The sequence below is a fragment of the Trypanosoma grayi genome, assembly GCF_000691245.1.
Source record: "Trypanosoma grayi strain ANR4 Tgr_1852_V1, whole genome shotgun sequence".
Classification (NCBI taxonomy): Eukaryota; Euglenozoa; class Kinetoplastea; order Trypanosomatida; family Trypanosomatidae; genus Trypanosoma; species Trypanosoma grayi.
This window is the reverse complement of record NW_008827470.1, coordinates 1-1,866: the sequence shown is the minus strand read 5'-3', so window position 1 is coordinate 1,866 and position 1,866 is coordinate 1. Positions and strand designations below refer to the sequence as shown.

General features: G+C 50.5%; 1 protein-coding gene across 1 annotated transcript; it reads right to left on the bottom strand.

Annotated features, from left to right (window-relative positions):
* On the bottom strand, positions 1–1,866 carry DQ04_18521000 (receptor-type adenylate cyclase; the record flags this gene model as incomplete). The annotated part of the gene is made up of 1 exon (XM_009317716.1): positions 1–1,866. A coding segment is annotated over one exon (1,866 nt), but the record flags the coding sequence as incomplete, so codon positions are not given.

Here is a 1,866-nt window from a genome sequence, read left to right as displayed (position 1 = left end):
GCAGCGACCCGCCAAACGTCACAAGCGACCGCTGCAACACATCCGCCATCGCAGCAGCCCCATCGCTGCGGATCACAGCGTGGGCGTTGGCGACAGTCGTGTTGCCGAGGTACTGCGCAACCACAAAGAACTCCTGCTCCAGCGTCGGTGACAGGTGAATCACGTGCCTCTCGAACTTGTTTAACCGCATCCGCAGCTCCACGGGATCGATGTATGTAATGTTAATGTGACTTAGCATAGATGCGTCCACCACACCTACAACAGCAGCAGTGATTCGTGTTTCTATCTCGGTCGAAAGCTTATTAGTTGCATGAAGTGCAGGTGACTGCAGCGTTTTTATACTAAATTCGTGTGCAGTTTCAATCCTTCCATCACTCAGTCCAGCCGCAGCCCCTGTATGAAAGTTCTCAGAAGCCTTGGTGGCAACGGCCATATCGCTTATTGCAACTGCAACACTATTCAGCGGTGCTAACATCTGGAAAGACGTCACGTAGCACTGCGATGCCGAGTATGTCAATAATCCGTCCTTCACCACTTCAGCACGATATCCCTCGACAAAACGCTTCATATACACCGTCCGCCCACCCTGGTTGCACTGACAGATCGACCCCTGCAATGAAGCTTTGCCGATGCACTCACCACCAAAGTCGCCAATCACAATGTCGTCAACGACGTACCGCCGTTGGTTAAAAAGTGAGCGTCGGAAGGTCTCTCTGTCTTTGAGATCGTTACGGTTACTAAGTGCCTGTGAAAACACCTCACCGGCAATCCACCCAGCAACCATCAACTCTCCGTCGTTGTCATTGTTGAGGAAGCGTTTATGATCCTTAAACTCCTTCTGTCCACTGTGGGTTAAGTACTCCTGCATTACAGCACGAAATCGGCGCATTGCTTCGAATTGGGTATTCGTTGCCAACGGATCGGCCCCCGTTGTGATCACTTGGCCAGGAACAAACTTAACACCACCGCGGATCGCGGCCTGCCAGGCGGTCAGAAGAATGTCTTGCACCGTTGATGGACCAAGCAGATAGGCTTCAGAAGTGCGTGAGTCCGTCAACATCTTTTTAATAAACTTTGTGGTGTCGCTGACTGGGGATCCAAACACAATAACGGCCTGTGGATGAGTGTCCGCGAACTTCTCCCACTCGGCGTTGAATATCGCATTATCAGCAGAGCCAGACAAAGAGCTAATCACGGTAAACACCCCACTTAGTTCGTAGCCCATCTGCGAAAACGACCTAACCGCCAATTGGTATTCCATGTCACCAAATGACATGCCCTGCAGGTACATAAATCCCACCCTCCGCACACGCAGATGGTTCACGATGTAGCGAATTATTGCAAGGAGTTCAGCAGAAGGATCAACGCGGAAAAAGTACAAGCTGCTGTTCCACACCCTGACAAGACTTGATCCTGTGAATGGCGCTAATGCTACCAAGTGATGTTTCCCCAGCGATGGCAAAGCATTCAGTGTGGTTCTGTCTCCCATAGGACCGAGAACAGCAATCAATTCAGGGTGTTTTTTCATTGCCTCATCAATGAATTTGTCTATATCCTTCGTAGGCGAATGGTTCTCAATAATCTCCACGTGTACCGGGTTTCCCATATGAAAGCTGCGTACCCAAGTCGAAGCCTTGAATCCAGCAGTGAGTGCATTTGCCATCTCCGTCGTCTTATCCATTTGAGAGCCGTATAGAGAAAGAATCTTTACACGTTTCACAAATGAAGCAACAGCCGTAACTACAGCGCCTGGCGAGCTGGGACATTCCATCTGAGGGGTAATTGGTGAAAGAAGCGGTTTCACACTGGGTTTAAGCAGACGGCCCAGCGTCCACACAGACAGCGATGAGGCCCCGTAGTTCACAC